This window comes from Rhineura floridana, chromosome 6 (assembly GCF_030035675.1).
Source record: "Rhineura floridana isolate rRhiFlo1 chromosome 6, rRhiFlo1.hap2, whole genome shotgun sequence".
Taxonomy (NCBI): Eukaryota; Metazoa; Chordata; class Lepidosauria; order Squamata; family Rhineuridae; genus Rhineura; species Rhineura floridana.
In genome coordinates, this window is record NC_084485.1 from 136,084,407 (window position 1) to 136,102,337 (window position 17,931).

The following is a 17,931-nucleotide window of genomic DNA, read 5'->3' on the forward strand; positions in this document are numbered from 1 at the left end:
ATTGATGAAGATATCAGAGATAAAGCTATCAATGTTTCGATGGAATTTCTGGACTGGAATGATTTGATGGAACTTGAAATAGAGAAAATTTATAGAATTAATTCCAGATATGTGACAATGGAAAAACTCTCAAGAGATGTGCTAGTGCATTTCGTAAAAAAGAACAGAGATATGACTTTACAACAATATTTCAGCAACACATTCAGAATTGATGGCAAGGAACTATTTGTGATGAAGGAAATTCCCATCAGACTCTTACTATATGACTATGACTATGACAGCAAGATTATTATGGGTGCAAGGATGGAAGTTGGAAGATGGAATTAACACTGATAATGGAAAAATGGCTATTGAAATTACTGGTCCTAGTAGACTTGATGAGATGGATTAATTGACATGTTTATTTGAAGAAAAATCGAGGGATATATTTCTGAAGGAGTGGAAACCTCTCTTTGACTTTTTGCGGAAAGAATAAAGTGATGTTAATGAGATTTGATGATTAATTAAGATAACTACTGGAGGAAAGTGATTTTGTAATATATTAAGAGACAGGTTTGCTATATATCATAGACCTATAATTGATCTGCGACAAATCGGAAGTCAACATTTTATTTTATTGTTTAATTTGTTTCTTTTTTGTTTTGTTTGAAAATTTGAATAAAATTAATGATAAAAATTTTTTTTGCAATGACTCATAGAAAACAGTATGTAGATTGTTATCTAAAAGCTAGAGTTAATTAGCTATCATAATTTGAGGGGCCCCCGATTAGCGTAGTGATGGGTAGAGGGAGATATGGTGTTGTGAGGAGGACTTGCCAGGTAAGGGGAACGCAGCCCAGGCAGTTAACGACTGTGCCTTGTTCCGGTCCTCCCCACACCCGCAGGTTTGTTGGATGCCCTATCAGCCAGCTCTCAGGCCTCTGGATGCTGCTCCTAAACACCAGATCGGTGCATAATAAGGTCTCCCTCATTCATGATTTAATTGTGGATGAGGCAGCCGATCTGGTATGTATAACCGAGACCTGGGTGGGTGAGCAGGGAGGAGTTAGTCTCTCCCAGCTATGCCCGCCAGGGTACCTGGTCCAGCATCAGGGTAGACCTGAGGGTTGGGGAGGGGGGTTGCTGTGGTCTATAGGAGTTCCATCTCCCTCTGCAAGCACCCTGTCCATGTGACTACTGGTGTGGAGTGTTTGCACCTTATGTTGGGTCAGAAGGACAGACTGGGGATTCTGTTGGTGTACCGCCCACCCCACTGCCCAACAGACTCCCTAGCTGAGCTGACGGAGGTGGTCTTGGGTGTACTGTTGAGATCCCCCAGATTGTTGGTTCTGGGGGATGTCAACATCCATGCCGAGGCCACCTTATCCTGGGCGGCTCAGGATTTCATGGTCTCCATTACAACCATGGGACTGTCCCAATATGCCATTGGCCCAACACATGTAGCAGGGCATACTCTAGATTTGGTTTTTGCAACTGGACATGGAGTTGGTGATCTGAATGTGGGGGGCCTTACATCAGTCCCTCTGTCATGGACAGATCACTGCTTGCTGAAGTTTAGACTTACAGTGGCTTTTCCCCTCTGCAAGGGTGGGGGACCTATTAAGTTGGTCCGCCCCCAGAGACTAATGGATCCGGATGGTTTCCAAAGGGCTCTGGGGAGTTTTCCAGCTGATAGGGCTGGTGCTCCTGTCAAAACCCTGGTTGAGCTGTGGAATACAGAAATGACCCAGGAGGTTGACATGATTGCTCCTGAGCGCCCTCTCCTGTGTAGAGCTTGTATGGCTCCATGGTATACCCCAGAGTTGAGAGCAATGAAACAATATAGGAGACGTCTTGAGTGCAGATGGAGACAAACTCCTAGTGGATGCAATTATACACTGGTAAGTGCCTATGGTAAGTTGTATTTAGGGGCAGTAAGGGCAGCAAAAAAACAATATTTTGCTGCCACTATCAAATCATCAATCTGCCGCCCAGCGGAGCTCTTCAGAATTGTCTGGGGGCTATTACACTCAGGCCCCAGGGACAAGGTAGAACCATCTGAGGCCTGCTGTAATGAATTTGCTAAGCACTTCCAGGATAAAATCTTTAGCATCTGCCAGGACTTAGACTCCAGTGTTATAGCAGGTGAATCAAGCGAGGTATCCAGAGCACAGCCTTGTCCCAATTTCTTGGATGAGTTTCAGTTGGTGCAGCTCGAGGACATTGACAAGGTGCTTGGACAGGTTCGTGCAACCACTTCTGTGCTGGATCCTTGCCCTTCTTGGCTAATAAAAGCTAGCAGGGATGGAACAACCGGCTGGGCCAGGGAGGTGATTAATGCCTCTCTGCGAGACGGGGTGGTCCCTGGCTGCCTGAAAGAGGCGGTAGTGAGACCACTCCTGACGAAACCCAGAAAATCTTAATAACTATAGGCTGGTAGCAAATGTTCCATTCCTGAGCAAGGTCCTTGAACGAGTGGTTGCGGGCCAGCTCCAGACACTCTTGGATGAGCCTGATTATCTGGATCCATTTCAGTCGGGTTTCAGGCCTGATTTTGGCACAGAAACAGCCTTGATCGCTGTGACGTCCTTCCCCTGCACCACCTGTGAAGCTCTCACTTGTGGCTACCAGCAGACAGGAACGTCAGGTTTTCTTCTTACCCTTTACAGCTCTAGCACAGTTCTCAGAAGATCCCCCTGCTAGGCCTTACTACCCAACACTCTGTATCTCTTATAACCTTTAGACTGTTACTTAGTCTCTGCCGGGCTATCTCGATACCTTGTGTCTATGGGTATAGGTAATTCCCAACCCCCCCTGCAGCCTCTTGCACTGAAGCTTACAGCCCTGGGTTTCTCTGTGGTACTGGATACAATATCTTTTCCTCCGCTGCTGCCACCATTCGATACAATTACTGTTCAGCCTTGGTTACTCTGCCATCCCCCCTGGATTGTGTATCCCAGCTGAAGAATCAGGCTTTTTGTAAACCAAGAAATATTTATTGAACACTAAAAATAACAAGATTACTTAATTACTTTGTTGACAAGCTTATGGTTTCATATATGTTCTGACATGTACTTTACTTCTCATTAATTGCCCCAGAACTCCGACTCGCTCTCAACAACAACCTCCAAACACCACCAAAACCTCTCTTTCACCTCTCTCAACCTCCAACATCCACCCCCTGATTCAACTGTCATTCTTCCATTTATACTCCCAGCCATTCAAATGCTCAGCCAATCATCCAGAATTCTACTGCTCATGTACTCCCCCTACTCTTTCACTCCACTTACCATATGTCTTCTATATAACCAGCACTTACCATATTTACAATATAAGCAGGAACATCACAGTCACCCTGTATGATGACCTTTGTCGAGAGAGAGACAGGGGGAGTGTGACTCTGTTGATTCTCCTTGATCTCTCAGTGGCTTTTGATACCATCAACCATGGTATCCTTCTGGGGAGACTGGCTGAGTTGGGAGTGGGAGGTACTGCATTGCAGTGGTTCCGCTCCTACTTGGCAGGTCACCTCCAGAAGGTGGTGCTTGGGGAACATTGCTCGGCACCCTGGACTCTCCAGTATGGGGTTCCGCAGGGGTCAGTTCTGTCCCCCATGCTGTTCAACATTTACATGAAACCGTTGGGTGTGGTCATCCAGAGCTTTGGAGTGCATTGCCATCAGTATGCTGATGACACGCAGCTCTATTTCTCCTTTTCATCTTCTTCATGTGAGACTCTAAATGTGCTGAACCGGTGCCTGGCTGCAACAATGGACTGGATGAGGGCTAATAAACAGGCTCAATCCAGACAAGACTGAGATGCTGTTAGTGGGTGGTTCTTCTGACCGGATGGTGGATGTCCAACCTGTCCTGGATGGGGTTGTACTCCCCCTAAAGGAGCAGGTTTGTAGCTTGGGGGTTCTCCTATAACCATCTCTGTCACTTGAGGCTCAGGTAGCCTCAGTGGCACGAAGTGCCTTCTACCAACTTCGGTTGGTGGCCCAACTACGTCCCTATCTGGACAGGGATAACCTGGCTTCAGTTGTCCATGCTCTGGTAACCTCTAAATTAGATTACTGCAATGCACTCTACGTGGGGCTGCCTTTGAAGACGGTTCAGAAACTGCAGCTTGTGCAAAGTGCAGCGGCCAGATTGGTAACAGGGACCAGACGGTCTGAACATATAAAACCGATTCTGGCCCACTTGCACTGGCTGCCTTTATGTTTCCGAGCTCGATTCAAGGTGCTGGTTTTGACCTATAAAGCCTTACACGGCTTAGGACCACAATACCTGATGGAACGACTCTCCTGATACGAACCCACCCGTACACTACGTTCAAGATCAAAGGCCCTCCTCCAGGTGCCTACTCGGAGGGAAGCTCGGAGAACGGCAACAAGGGAGAGGGCCTTCTCAGTGGTGGCCCCTAAATTATTGAATGATTTTTCTGACGAGGTGCACCTGGTGCCAACACTGTTATCTTTTCGGTGCCAGGTCAAGACTTTCCTCTTCTCCCAGGCATTTTAGCATGCGTTTTATATTGTTTTAAATTTTTAAATTGTTTTTTAAAAGATGTATTTTAAATTGTATTTGTTTTTAGTTACTGTAAACCGCCCAGAGAGCTTCGACTATGGGGCAGTATGCAAGTATAATAAATAAATAAATAAATGGTGGGAACCTCCTATGCAACCCTAGTGCTTCGGTGCAAAGGATAACCTCCAGATTCACAGTAGAGCCTTTCTCCCGCTTTTGCCTTTGAACAGGTAGTACCTGGGTTTTGGCCTCCTTTCCTTCTCTAATTCTCTTTCTTTCTCTCTCTCTCTCCCCACCCCCAGCTGAATTTACCTGTTTAATTATAGATTTAACTCAGTAAAGCTTTTTTAAGAAATATTTTTAAAGATTTTTTTTAATGTGTTTTAAAGTTTGTTTTTATGATGTTTTAAAGTTTTTAGTGCTTTTGTTTGCCGCCCTGGGCTCCTGCCGGGAGGAAGGGCAGGATATAAATCAAATAATAAATAAATAAATGCTGGTCCAGTCTGAACACTTGTGTTCTTATTCAAACTGTTTTTGCAACAAATCACATATTCACTTATCCTAAACTCTGGCATATTGTCTCATTATTAATTCCCCTTCTTAGAAAAAGTTTTTGCCATATTGCACAGTGACTCTTAGTTAAAGATTCCAATGATGTTAATTGAGTGTATGCTTGTGGCAGTATACATATATAGACAAGGACACATGGCCATATAGGCCATAAGACAACACAGAAAGTTAGGCTTTAACTTGTTTATAGACTCAGGATTTACTAATACTATTGTTATTAAGATAAAGTGGAGCCTTTTCCATTAAGCCTTTGGTACCACCCCAGTCCACATATCTGACCACAGCTAAGCCTAAATACAATATAACTGTGATAATCATATATTCTTCCCCTGCTTCCATTTCTCTCCCTTTTCTCTGCTATGTCTATTTCTAGATTGAAAGCCTTTGGGTAGGGACCTATTCTTTGCAAAATGCTATATACATCGATGGTGCTATATAATGCCTATCTTATGGTTTAATTATTGTTTTAAACTTCTTTGATACTATCTCTGTCTCTTCCAAGTATTTCAAGTAAAATTATTTTCGGAACCTCCCTCTACAGGGCCTTAACACCAGAGTGAATCCTATATAGTTAAGTATACTTGACAGAAGAAGAAAAGCGGTATATTCAAGATGGGTGGAAACTGGAATCCTGACATTCAGTGAAGAGTAAACCTTGGGATCAAACTAATGGCTCTGAACTATTATCTTCTAGGATATAGCACCTGCCACTCCAGGTCATCCAGTTTCTCTGACCTTTGCCATAAGAGAAATACTTCTGTGGGAAGTACATCAACTGGTATTGGTAGTATTCTAGAGCCATGTGAAGAGGCTGAATCCAAAAAGACTGAAGATAATTTGGAAGTTCCCATGAAAGATGCACCCTCTGAAAAGTTCAACAGGTACAAGACTTGTAAAATATTTTTCCAGTTTGCTTAGGTACTTCTGCATAAATAGTCAGAACTATACTGTGAACTAATAGCTGTAATAAATATTTCATAGGCATCCAGTGAAACAAGATTCTGTGGAATCACAGCTAAAGAGGGTTGATGCCACCAGAGTTGATGCAGATGATATTGTTGAAAAAATTCTGCAGAGTCAAGACTTCAGTTTGGACTCAAGTGCAGAAGGTTTGTGAAGCACAAATAAATAAAATCCTAATGAGGTTGTTGCTGGATGGCTCCAGACTTCCTCATTCATAACTGAGTGGGCCTGTATTCCCAATGGGTTAGATCCAAAGAGATCCTAGCATGAGTAGACTGCAACTCTGCCCACACAAGAAATGGGGGTGGTGGATCAATTTCTGCTGATTTTCTTTTCCACTTACAATCTCCCACATCATTCCTCAGGGGTTCTGAATCCCAGGGCTTCGATTTTCATGTGTGCTGGGAGCTGTAGTGAGGAGGAGGAGGCGGCAGGATTCCACAAATGGAGTTCCATGAGCTGCTTGTTGGATCCAAGTCAAGTGTTGTAATACTGCATGTTGGGAAATGTAACTTTTATTTTCTTTTTCAGAGGAAGGACTAAGACTTTTTGTAGGTCCTGGAGGGAGCACTGCCTTTGGAAGTCATCACTTACCTAATAGGTATGTATGTATTTATTTATGTCGTTTATAGACTGTTTACTATCAAATAGATCTTGAAGTGGTGTACATCAGAAAATCCAGGTATATAGTTTCAACAATTTAAGAAAAAAGAAATGCCAAGTACATAGATATACAATACAACACAATATCCATATATACAACATTAATCATATCAGTATAAAATCTAACAAAGAAATATATAGGTATGTAAATCACTTACTGAACATAAATCAAGCTCCCAGAAATATTCCAACTGCACAACCACTGTCACAGTCTCTAAAATTCATCAACCACTCACATCCATATGCACAATAATTATATCTTTACCTAGGTTTTTTCTTTATTATACATCCTTTCATCAATCCTTACACATAACAGACAATAATAATCAAACAAATCATAATAACAGTCATAATAGCAGCCAACAAACTTACTGACATCTGCTTTGTGGGCAGTAATTCTTTTTTTTTTCCAATTAACTTTTATTCAAATTTTCAAAACCAAAACAATACAAAAAGAAAAAACACAAATCAATAACTAATACAATAAAAAAAGAAAAAAAATTAAAATATTGACTTCCGATTTGTTGTAGTTCAGCTATAAGTCTATAATATATAACAAGCCTGTCTCTTAATAGATTATAAAATCACCTTCCTCCAGCGGTTATCTTAATTGGTGTCAAATCTCATTAACATCATATCATTTTATTCTTCCACAAAAAGTCAAAGAGAAGTTTCCAATCCTTGAGATATATGTCCATCATTTTTTTTTTCTAGATAAACATGTCAATTAATCCAACTCATCAAGTCTACTAAGTCCAGTAATTTCAAATCGCTCTTCTTCCATTATCTGTATTGGTTCCATCTTCCATCTTTACGCACCCAATAATCTTGCTGTCATAGTCATATAATAAGAGTCTAATAGGAATTTCCTTTATCACAGATATTTCCTTGCCATCAATTCCGAACGTATCACTGAAGTATTCTTGCAAAGCCGCATCTCTGTTCCTCTTTTTTACAGAATACACTAGCACATCTCTTGAAGATTTTTCCATTGACACAAAACAGGGATTAATTCTGTTAACTTTCTCCATTTCAAGTTCCATCAAATCCTTCCAGTCCAGGAATTTTTTCGAACCAATAATATCTTTATCTCCAATCTCTCCAATCTCCAATCTCTTCATCAATTCCTTCAGGGACAGCACGAACCGTAATATTTGTCTCCAGGATCCATCACAGCCAGGAAATCCAAATCTTTTTCCAGGTCCATATTTAATCCAATCTCCATAGTTTGAACCTTGCCTTTAATTTTTCTTTCATCCTTTTTTGGTTTTCCAGATCCATCTTTATTCTCCTTTCTCATAGAATCCTGAATTTCTTTCAGCTCCTGTCTCATTTCGTCAAATTCAATTCTCAACGCTTGACTATTATTTCTCAGTTCTTGTTTTATTGACTTAATCCCATTCATTATTTTCTGAAACATATCTAAAGATAAAGTTCCTTCTTGTACATCCATGATCTTCTTAATTGTCATTCTTAAAACCAAAGGAACAAAACTCCTTCAATTTTCAATGTCCCAAGCAAAGAGCAATTAATTTTTTTATCCAGTTACAAAGGAGTTAATCTTTCAAACCAACTGACGTCACACTCTAGACAGCCCTTATCTCTTATATGCCCAGAAGTGCAAAAACAGCTTTAGTTCACAGCGTCCAAATAACTAGTAGCAGAAAGAATGAGCAGATTCGTCAAAAAAAAAGTAGACCAGAAAAAATAGTCCCAGACATATATTACACAAAAGTCTTATAAATCAAAAAGATTTTTCTTTTCTCTTCCAATCAGAAACCCCTCATCCGTTGTAATCTTTATAATGCTAATTTCCATGTCAGCTTTTTGCAATAAAAAAAAGATAGGCTATTTTTATTTTCTTCCCCCTTAGTTCCGTGAGTAAAAGAGAAAGTTTTGACTCACCCAGGTTTTCTTAATTGCTGGTTCTTTGACAAATCTCTTTAGCTGTATAGATAACAAAATAATGAGCGTAGACAGGAGAATGCTTGCCTGTTAGACCATTTTTCTTTGAAGAAAGGAAAAACGGCTCACTTATTCAGCTGAGCTAGCTAGAAATCCTAGCTCCGTCCAAGCTGCTGGAAGACCTTCTTTCACAGACAATTCTAACGAATTCCAGTCTCCAACAAACACAACAAAGCTGTGTGGGAAATCTCACGTTTCTTCCTTATCCAGAAGAAATTATCCCCAGTCAAAAAAACCCCTTCTGACTGGATTTAAAACTGAAAAAGTTTCATCCAAGACGGGAGCCCGTCTCAGAGGCTGCACAGGCGGAGGGATCCTCCTGGGAAGTTGTGGGCAGTAATTCTCACATGGCAAGTTGAAATCAGAATCCACCATGAACTATGTCACAAAAGTTGAAACTTTTTAATGTTAATAATGCCTCACATTTTTTAAAGAAAGTACTTTAAATCTTGTTCTTTCCTGATGCAAACCAATGGAAACATTCTATGCATTATGATGGTTGGCGCACTCTGTAGGTCTTTATGTTCTATCCGTGTGGCTATAGCCCAGTTCCTCCTTTATACGACCCCTGGATTCCAAATGCAATGCTAAGTGTGCAGCTAGCATTGCACTTTGTGTCTCAGCCCTTCCCCTTTTTATACCTGGAGTCAGGGCTGTGGAGTCGGTACACCAAACCTTCGACTCCGACTCTGACTCCTCTATTTTTCTACTGTCCGACTCCGACTCCAACTCCTTTGTTTTTCTACTCTCCGACTCCACCCAAAATTGCTTCTTGTCAATCAGAATTTATCTGGAAGTCGGAGTTGGTACATTTCTACTGACTCCGACTCCACCCAAAATTGCTCCCGACTCCACCCAAAATTGCTCCCGACTCCGACTCTCCGACTCCACAGCCCTGCCTGGAGTAGGAGGAGATTGCTAGGTTTTAGTCAAATAGCAAACAGCTGCAGCAGCACAAACTCCTTCCAAACACACACACATGTACTAATTCTACTTATCTTCCCTACACATAACACAATAAGCATTAAAAACCACATCTAAGCAATTCTAAAATTTTGAAACTTATTCCAGAAATTATCTGGATGTATCATTTTGATTTGTTTAGTGTGAAGCTTGAAAACCAAACAGCTGTTTCATCATGACACTCCACTATCACAGCCTTGTAATACTCATCAACCACCAGTAGAATTTTGAAGCACAAATTGATCATTTGCAAATTGATTAGTATTATATTTATAAAGCTTCCTAGGCATGGATTTTAAAAGCAGCATAGTCCATGTCTGCAGTGTTACAAATGATACAAAAGGAAAAAGACATGGGGAGGGAACAGGAAAATTTAGGAGCAAATCTGGCAATTGATATGAATTTATGTTGGCTCACTCGATGTGAAAAGGAATGAGAATGTTCAGTGACAAAGGCATCATCAGGCAGATTGCCTCCACTACTTGAGTGCATTATTTAAAATGTATACTGTATACTGCATTCTGGGTTGATGCAAAATATAAGGCTTCAGTTGCATGCATGATGTTAGAGTCTGAAGAATGTAGACTCCCAAGCAGTTAGGTAAACTAGATTTGAAAGAGACACAAATACAAGCTTTCCCATAAAATTTGCTAGGGATTCTATTGTTTAGCTTACGTATAAGCTATGTGTCTTTTTGTCTGAAGATCTACATTCACAGGGCAACCTCAAGGATAAATTCATACATGGCAATTTTCCTACAAGGAGAAAGATACATTGGAAAATACATGCTTGCAGTTACATGAGATGAATATGATTGTCTGTCTTGCTACACATATATGAAATGGGAAGGCACAGTTGGAAGTCAAGTATAGTCCCACCTTATTACATAGCATAAGGGTGCTTATGCCCATGCTAGACCCCTTCCAGCCTGCATTTATTATACTTAGTTTCTCCCTTTGACTGCAGTAATGTTCCAGCCTGTCTCTTCTATAAATTACCTATACTCTTGCTTGTGAGTTACAACATTTAAAACCAAAAGTGAGAATCTACACTAGGGAAGTTTCCTAAACATTTGAACATGTTCCCTTCACCACCATTCTACACTGTGGGGATTTCTCCCAATTCTCTGATTTCAGTTGCAGTCCCATATTATTTTATTATATACTCAGCAGGAAATTATATTTTTCAATAAAGTGTACTTTAAAGTTTGCCTGGCAATAGCAGAGACTCAAAATATTACCCCAAGCCTGACTATTACACCTTTCGTGCTCCAACTTGCCTTAAGAGAGGATTTTCTCACCTGCTTCCACTCACTTTGGTTGAGCTAGCAAATGAAAGGAGCTTCAGTCAACCCACCATCTCTCTCCCCAAAATTTATAGACAGCCCTCCTGCTCTGCTCACATCCATTTGCTCCTCCCGTCCCCTACGGGTTACTCCCTGCATCATGGGGGGCAATCAGAGATGTTTTCCATGGATTTTCGTAGGAGTATAGGAAGCTGGGTTATACCTCCTTAGTACATCTAACTTATACTGGCAGCAGTTCTCTAGGGTTTCAGACAGGACATTCTCAGCCCTACCTGGAGATGCCAGGAACTGTAAGACAGATGTTCCACTTCTGCATGCAAGGCATATTTTCCCCAGATAGCATGCCATCACATGGGTTATAGCACCATCTAGCATCCGAAGGCAAAAATGTACTGAAATCAAGACCTGGGCTACCCATGCCCCTGCCACTCCAGTTCATTCTTGCCTTCGTCTGAGGCAGTTACAGCTACGTATAGTGAGAATTGTGTGTGAATGTGTGTGTGTATGAGGAGGGTGTGATGAGAGAGAGTGTGTTTGGTGTTGGGGGCTGTTTTCTTCCTAGGTTCCCCTCTTCCTCTTTCACCAGCTCTTCTGGGGTTTATGGGGTTTGGTAGTTCCCTCGTTACTGACTCCCCTCATGGCTTTGGTTTTGTTTGGGTGGCAGCACCTGCTAGGGTGGCCCACCTGGACCTTGCTGAGGCAGCTTCTCTCCTCACCCTGGGGTGGTGGCGCTGGCTACGACAGCCTGCCTGGAGCTCGCGGAGGTGGTTGGTGGCGGCTTCTTGCCCCCGGCTCAGGTCCAGGGTTGGGGTGGCAGCACCTGTTAGCATGGCCCACCTGGAGCTTGTGGCGGTAGCTCCTCCTCCCTGCCCCCTTTACATCTCTGAGCCTGCCTAGAACTCATGGCGGTGGCTCCTCCTCCCTCACCCCTTTTTCATCTCGGCGTTCACGGCTGCAGCTGTGGGCTATTATTATTATTATTATCATCATCATCATCTTTACCCCGCCCTATTTTCCCAACTGGAACTCAAGGTGGCTTCTAGATAAAAATGCATATAATTAAGAACATACAATAGTCTAAAATAAATAGAATTAAACTATTTACAGTATTAAAGCCGTTCAAACATACACTTAATAAATCACCTCAGTTTAAAATAGTACAATTAAAGAACAACAATGCAGCACCCTCTTCAAGCCATGACCTTAGCAACCTTCAGCTCCAAAGCCCTGTTGGAATAAAAAAGTCTTTACCTGCCAACAGAAGGATTGCAAAGAGGGGGCCATTCTTGCCTCCCTAGGAAGGGAATTCCAGACCGTAGGGGCAGCCACTGAAAAGGCCCTATCTCGCATCCCCACTAAACGTACTTGTCTAGATGTGGGGATTGAGAGAAGGGCCTCTCCTGAGGATCTCAGGGCCTGGGCAGGCTCATATAGGGAGATACGGTCTGACAGATAGCCTGGACCTAAGCCGTATGGTGGGGTGGCAGGGCCTGCTAGTGCGGCCTGCCTGGAGCTCGCAGCCACGGCTGTTCCCCCCCTTGCCTTGTTTCGTTGGGGTGGCAGTGCCTGCTAACGCGGCCTACCAGGAGCTCTTGGCAGCGGCTCTTCCCCCCTCACCCCTTTTCATCTTGGGGCTTGCAGCTGTGGCCCTGAAGGACTACACCAGAGCTTGTGGCTGCAGCTCCAGTCGACTGTTTCACACCGCCCACCCCTTCAGGCGGCATTTTTGCCTAACTGGCAGTGGTGCGGCTATGGGCAGTCCATAAGTTGATGGATGCCATTGTTACACACTCCCTTGACGGACCTGGTCTTGTCAGACACTCACGTACACCATTTTCTTTACTTTCCCTGCCTTTTTGGGTACCCGCCATTTTTGTTTCTTCCTGTTTTTCCACTCTTTTTTAGTTAAGGGCTTTTTAGCCCTTCATTCCTTCTGCTCCCTCATATGGAGGCATTTATATATGGTAGACATAATTATAAGTATATAGGGGGATATATAAGGCACGGATAATTATACTAACGTTATTGCTTTAAAAAACAATTCTAGGAGGCAGAGAGACAGCAGATATCTAAGTGCACAGGAGCAGTACTGCACCCCTTCCACCTTGTGTGTCTACCTGGACTCGGATTTCATTGTACCTCGCCACTAGTAGTGCACTTGGGGCTGTACCACTCCCCTTGTCCATGGGCATGTACCGGTGCTCCATATTCACACCACACTTCTCTTCCAGTGCATGTGTTGACAACAGATACCACACCCCTCATTCTCATGCACGTATAATATGGCTGATCAGGTGCCAGATGCACCCCAAGCGATAGTGGCAAAACAGCAGTGCAGTGCCCCGTCGCACCAAAAGTCTACAAAGCATAAGCCTCCCAGGCATCACTACAAGGCTGTGACTAAAACCAAACACCTGTCTACCCAGATGGCTGCCAGGCGAGCTTGATATGTATCTGTCCCAACCACAGAGACCACTATCTTGGCCACTCCGATAGGGAAGGAAACTGGCCAAGAGAGATTGGCACCCCTCTTTCATTCACCCACAGGGTCATCAGAGGAGAAGTTTGAAGGTTTTCCTAATCAACCAACTCTGGACTGTCAGCCTCCAACTATGTCAACGGCTAGAGTCCAAGAGTCCCACCAGTCTGATGTGTCTGTTGTATCTCTGCCTCAACAAGTGCAGCCAGTGCCCTTGGACCCCCAGATGGGCACTCTTGCTGTTCTGCTGGGGTTGCAATTGACTCCAGAATTTGTTGCCCAGTTGAAGGAGGCTTTGTCGGGTTCCCTGTCTCAAGTACAGTCGCTGCCACAGGTGAACCCATTGACCCAGCCTGCCTCAGACTCTTGGGGTTCACCTCGTACGTAACTTCACACCAGCTCTACTAGGCAACATTGCTGTAGTGACTAAGCTCCAGCACTATCACCGAATCCCTTCGATGTCACTACAGGCAGGATTGGAGCCGAGGTGATGTGTTTAGGTGATCCTTTGTGCTCTCTTGAGGCTGAGGGAGATGAGTGGAGCAGTGAATCAGAGGGGGAGGAGGATTCCTCTTACCGCCTTTTTGACTTGACAGACTACTTTCCACTCTTCCATAGAGTACTGGAAACTCTAGGTCTCCAACCCTCGCAGCCCGAACCTACCCCCTCTCCAGTGAAGGGCCCAGGTTCTGAGAACCCCTAAATTGTCAGACCATTTCCTCCCCATTCCAGACCCTATTGATAAGATGGCTAAGGAGGAATGGGCGCAACCTCTGCATGCTCGCCGGTTTTCAGCCTTCGCTAACAGATACTATGCTTTGGCCCCAGACTTCATGAAACACCTGACTGTCCTGTGCATGGATGAGCCAATTTCTAGCTTGGTATCCAGGTCTCTCCTTCCTAAAGAAGGGGACTCGCAGCTCAAGGACCCCTCCAAACGAAGAGTGGATTTTGTACTCCGTAAAAATTATGAGGCTACCTCTTATACCATCCAGGCTTCTTGCACAGCTTTGATTTTTTCCAGAGCCTCCATGACGTGGCTGGATGAACGTTTGGATGAGCCCAATCTGGACCCCGCTAAACTCAGAAGGGTTCTTGTGAAACTGCACAAGTCTGCAGTGTTTATGGCTGACACCACTTTGGACACAACTCAGTTTGAAGCAAGGGTGCTTGCGGCTGAAGTAGTGGCATGGAGGACACTCTGGCTCCGGCACTGTGATGCAGAAACTATGGCCAGGGTCAGCCTCTCTATGGTTCCATATACAGGGTGATTGCTTTTTGGGGAGGAGGCCCTCAAAGCAGTTTTGGTAAACCCCAAAGAAAAGCGGAAGCCAGTATTAGCCACAAGCAAAAAGGAAGATTGAAGGCCATTTAGGAGATTCGCCCCATACTACCCTTTCCAGCCCTTTTGAGGAACGCAGCCTGGGGGGAGGGACCACAATTTTCGATTCACCGATTTCCAATCTTCCAGGGGATCCTAGCTCAAACAACGATTCCAGGGCAGAGCTCAGCACCAGGAGAGACGTTTCCTCGACATCTGGAAGGGGAGCTCGTTGGCGCAGGCAGTACTGATGCCATTCCCATTGGAGGCAATTACTCCATTATGTGAAACGCTAGCTAAGTTTCACAAGGGATTCTTGGGTCAGGGATCTCCTTTTTACATGTTTACGCAATAAGAACATAAGAAGAGCCTGCTGGATCAGGCCAGTGGCCCATCTAGTCCAGCATCCTGTTCTCACAGTGGCCAACCAGGTGCCTGGGGGAAGCCCGCAAGCAGGACCCGAGTGCAAGAACACTCTCCCCTCCTGAGGCTTCCGGCAACTGGTTTTCAGAAGCATGCTGCCTCTGACTAGGGTGGCACAGCACAGCCATCATGGCTAGTAGCCATTGATAGCCCTGTCCTCCATGAATTTGTCTAATCTTCTTTTAAAGCCATCCAAGCTGGTGGCCATTACTGCATCTTGTGGGAGCAAATTCCATAGTTTAACTATGCGTTGAGTAAAGAAGTACTTCCTTTTGTCTGTCCTGAATCTTCCAACATTCAGCTTCTTTGAATGTCCACGAGTTCTAGTATTATGAGAGAGAACTTTTCTCTATCCACTGTCTCAATGCCATGCATAATTTTATACACTTCTATCATGTCTCCTCTGACCCGCCTTTTCTCTAAACTAAAAAGCCCCAAATGCTGCAACCTTTCCTCGTAAGAGAGTCGCTCCACCTCCTTGATCATTCTGGTTGCCCTCTTCTGAACCTTTTCCAACTCTATAATATCCTTTTTGAGATGAGGCGACCAGAACTGTACACAGTATTCCAAATGCGGCTGCACCATAGATTTATACAACGGCATGATGATATCGCTTGTTTTATTTTCAATACCTTTCCTAATTATCGCTAGCATGGAATTTGCCTTTTTCACAGCTGCCGCACACTGGATCGACATTTTCATCGTGCTGTCCATTACAACCCCAAGGTCTCTCTACTGGTCAGTCACCGCCAGTTCAGACCCCATGAGCGTATATGTGAAATTAAGATTTTTTGCTCCAATATGCATAATTTTACACTTGTTTATATTGAATTGCATTTGCCATTTTTCCGCCCATTCATTCAGTTTGGAGAGGTCTTTTTGGAGCTCTTCACAATCCCTTTTTGTTTTAACAACCCTGAACAATTTAGTGTCATCAGCAAACTTGGCCACTTCACTGCTCACTCCTAATTCTAGGTCATTAATGAACAAATTGAAAAGTACAGGTCCCAATACTGATCCTTCAGGGACTCCACTTTCTACAGCCCTCCATTGGGAGAACTGTCCGTTTATTCCTACTCTCTGCTTTCTGCTTCTTAACCAATTCCTTATCCACAAGAGGACCTCTCCTCTTATTCCATGACTGCTAAGCTTCCTCAGAAGTCTTTGGTGAGGTACCTTGTCAAACGCTTTTTGAAAGTCTAAGTACACTATGTCCACTGGATCACCTCTATCTATATGCTTGTTGACACTCTCAAAGAATTCTAATAGGTTACTGAGACAGGACTTTCCCTTGCAGAAGCCATGCTGGCTCTGCTTCAGCAAAGCTTGTTCTTCTATGTGCTTAGTTAATCTAGCTTTAATAATACTTTCTACCAGTTTTCCAGGGACAGAAGTTAAGCTAACTGGCCTGTAATTTCTGGGATCCCCTCTGGATCCCTTTTTGAATATTGGTGTTACATTTGCCACTTTCCAGTCCTCAGGCACGGAGGAGGACCCGAGGGACAAGTTACATATTTTACTTAGCAGATCAGCAATTTCACCTTTGAGTTCTTTGAGAACTCTCGGGTGGATGCCATCCGGGCCCGGTGATTTGTCAGTTTTTATATTGTCCATTAAGCCTAGAACTTACTCTCTCGTTACCACTATTTGTCTCAGTTCCTCAAAATCCCTTCCTGCAAATGTTAGTTCAGGTTCAGGGATCTGCCCTATATCTTCCACTGTGAAGACAGATGCAAAGAATTCATTTAGCTTCTCTGCAATCTCCTTATCGTTCTTTAGTACACCTTTGACTCCCTTATCATCCAAGGGTCCAATCGCCTCCCTAGATGGTCTCCTGCTTTGAATGTATTTATAGAATTTTTTGTGGTTGGTTTTTATGTTCTTAGCAATGTGCTCCTCAAATTCTTTTTTAGCATCCCTTACTGTCTTCTTGCATTTCTTTTGCCAGAGTCTGTGTTCTTTTTTATTTTCTTCATTCGGACAAGACTTCCATTTTCTGAAGGAAGACTTTTTGCCTCTAAGAGCTTCCTTGACTTTGCTCGTTAACCATGCTGGCATCTTCTTGGCCCTGGTGGTACCTTTTCTGATCTGTGATATGCACTCCAGTTGCGCTTCTAATATAGTGTTTTTAAACAACTTCCAAGCATTTTCGAGTGATGTGACCCTCCGGACTTTGTTTTTCAGCTTTCTTTTTACCAATCCCCTCATTTTTGTGAAGTTTCCTCTTTTGAAGTCAAATGTGACCGTGTTGGATTTTCTAGGCAATTGGCCATTTACATGTATGTTTAATTTAATAGCACTATGGTCGCTGCTCCCAATCGGTTCAACAACACTTACATCTCGCACCAGGTCCCGGTCCCCACTGAGGATTAAGTCCAGGGTTGTCGTCCCTCTGGTCGGTTCCATGACCAACTGGTCTAGGGAATAGTCATTTAGAATATCTAGAAATTTTGCTTCTTTGTCATGACTGGAACACATATGCGGCCAGTCTATGTCTGGGTAGTTGAAGTCACCCATTACTACCACATTTCCTAGTTTGGATGCTTCCTCAATTTCATATCTCATCTCAAGGTCTCCCTGAGCATTTTGATCAGGGGGACGATAGATCGTTCCCAGTATTAAATCCCTCCTGGGGCATGGTATCACCACCCACAACGATTCTGTGGAGGAGTCTGCCTCTTTTGGGGTTTCGAGCTTGCTGGATTCAATGCCTTCTTTCACATATAGAGCGACTCCGCCACCAGTACGTCCTTCCCTGTCCTTCCGATAT

The 17,931-nt window shown here is 43.5% G+C and overlaps 1 protein-coding gene across 2 annotated transcripts in view; it reads left to right on the forward strand.

The window, feature by feature from the left end:
* The window catches only part of EEIG2 (EEIG family member 2), an 85,791-nt gene that overhangs the window by 58,335 nt on the left and 9,525 nt on the right, over window positions 1–17,931 (forward strand). The window contains exons 8-11 of one of the 2 annotated variants that reach the window (XM_061633880.1): window positions 5,773–5,959; window positions 6,060–6,187; window positions 6,573–6,642; window positions 12,986–13,582. In XM_061633880.1, coding sequence (XP_061489864.1) covers window positions 5,773–5,959; window positions 6,060–6,187; window positions 6,573–6,642; window positions 12,986–13,088 — 488 coding nt within the window. In that variant the 3' untranslated portion in view covers window positions 13,089–13,582. Of the gene's footprint in view, window positions 1–5,772; window positions 5,960–6,059; window positions 6,188–6,572; window positions 6,643–12,985; window positions 13,583–17,931 lie in introns of those variants that run through there. The other variant, XM_061633881.1, reaches the window with a different exon arrangement.